Source organism: Cystoisospora suis, assembly GCF_002600585.1.
Source record: "Cystoisospora suis strain Wien I chromosome Unknown contig_6216, whole genome shotgun sequence".
Lineage (NCBI taxonomy): Eukaryota > Apicomplexa > Conoidasida > Eucoccidiorida > Sarcocystidae > Cystoisospora > Cystoisospora suis.
Genome location: NW_027159005.1, coordinates 1 through 1,575, shown reverse-complemented (window position 1 = coordinate 1,575; position 1,575 = coordinate 1). Strand labels below are relative to the sequence as shown.

General features: G+C 46.3%; 1 protein-coding gene across 1 annotated transcript; it reads left to right on the top strand.

The window, feature by feature from the left end:
* Positions 1-5: 5 nt before the first annotated feature.
* Positions 6-1,327, top strand: CSUI_009869 (uncharacterized protein). The gene has a single exon (XM_068069978.1). The coding sequence runs from the start codon at positions 532-534 to the stop codon at positions 1,195-1,197; it is 666 nt and encodes a 221-aa protein (XP_067918046.1). The 5' UTR covers positions 6-531; the 3' UTR covers positions 1,198-1,327.
* The last annotated feature ends 248 nt before the right edge of the window (positions 1,328-1,575 follow it).

Sequence of the window (1,575 nt, the reverse complement as noted above, 5' to 3'; positions counted from 1 at the left end):
GCAGGGTTTGCTTCTTCTCTTTTCTCCCGGCTCTTCAGTCTTGTCTTGAGGTGTCTGTACACCGCCGATTTCGCACATTCGAGAGCGTTTCAACAGAATATCTGTAGATGTCTTTCTCTTTTCTCTCCCGGTCCGTCCCTCCTGTCTCCCTCTCTTTCTCCTTTCTTTTCATCGCGTCTAGTTGCAAATTGTCAACTGTCTGCATACCGAAGTTCTTCTTCTTCTTTTCTATCCCTTTCAAAGAAGAACGATAGAAAAGACAGGGGCACCCTTTCCTCTCGGTAACTTTCTAAAGCCTTCTGGCGTCTTCTTTCGCTTCCTTTCCTCGTCGTTTCTCTCTCCGTCGGGAGTGGTCTACACGAGATAGAGCAACAGAACAGAGAGAGAGAAACAGAGGAAGCTTCGAAGGAACCTCCTGTCTATAGAAGATGATTAGGGAAGATATTTTCTTGTCGATTTCCGCCCCTATGAAAGAACTCATCGAGAAAGGAAAGGAGGGAGGAAGGGAGGGGGGGGGTAGGAAGGTCGAAGATGACTAGAAACAACTCCAGTGTATGTACACCCCCAGACACGCTTCTTCCTGTACTTCTTTGTCATAGGATTCTCCTTTTCTTCACATCTTTCTTTTCTTCTCCTCTTCCTCTCTTGAACCATAGGAATCCCTACCATCCACTCTCATACACAAGCATCAATCTAGTAGCAGTCTTCTTTTTCCTTTCCATCCTCTTTTCTTCTCTCCTCTTCTTCTTCTCCTTCTTCTCTGCCCTTCTTCTTCTTTTCTCCTCTCTTCGCCATGGCCGGCCCTTCGTTCGGAGAGTTCGAGGGGGGTGGGGAAGGAAGAGGAAGAGGAGAGAGCAGCGGATACGTCCCTTCATCTTCAAGAGCCATAGGAGGAGAGAACGTCCTACGCCTAGGTTTTCTCTCGGACCCTCCAGGCATCGTGAAACAAAAGAGAACGGAAGACACTTCTTCTATCAGCAGAGGACCAGCAGGAGCAGGAGGATTACAGACAACTTCTTCTTCTTTACCTTTACCTTCTTCTTCTTCTCAGCGGCCATCCGTCATGATGCCTGGAGGAGGAGGGGGGGGGGGTGTCAATGCGAAGAGCAAGAATTTAACTCTTCTTGCAGGATCACGAGGAAGAGGAGGGGAGAGTCGCGGTCTGGCTGGGAAGATGCTAATTCAGTCTTTCTTTAATGATATGAAAATTGTCAATCTTCATCGGATTAATCAGAGAAATGCCTTCGATGTGGATCTTATCAATAAGCTAGCTATGGTAGTTCATCAGGATCTTCTTGTACGACCTGAAGCCACTCTTGCTCTAACGGTAAACAAACACACTCTCTCTCTCTTCTCCATCCCTCTCTATCTCTCTCTCTCTCTCTCTCTTTCTCTCTACCTATCTCCCCTTCTTTCTCTCTCTTCCCTTCNNCTCTTCCTGTATTTGAATGTCTGTGTGATACCGTATATGAGTTTACGTAGATAGCCTACTGTGTATGGCTAGATAGGGTATACATGGATGTCTAGGGAGGGGGGATGTATATGTATGTAGATACCATATATATATATATATAC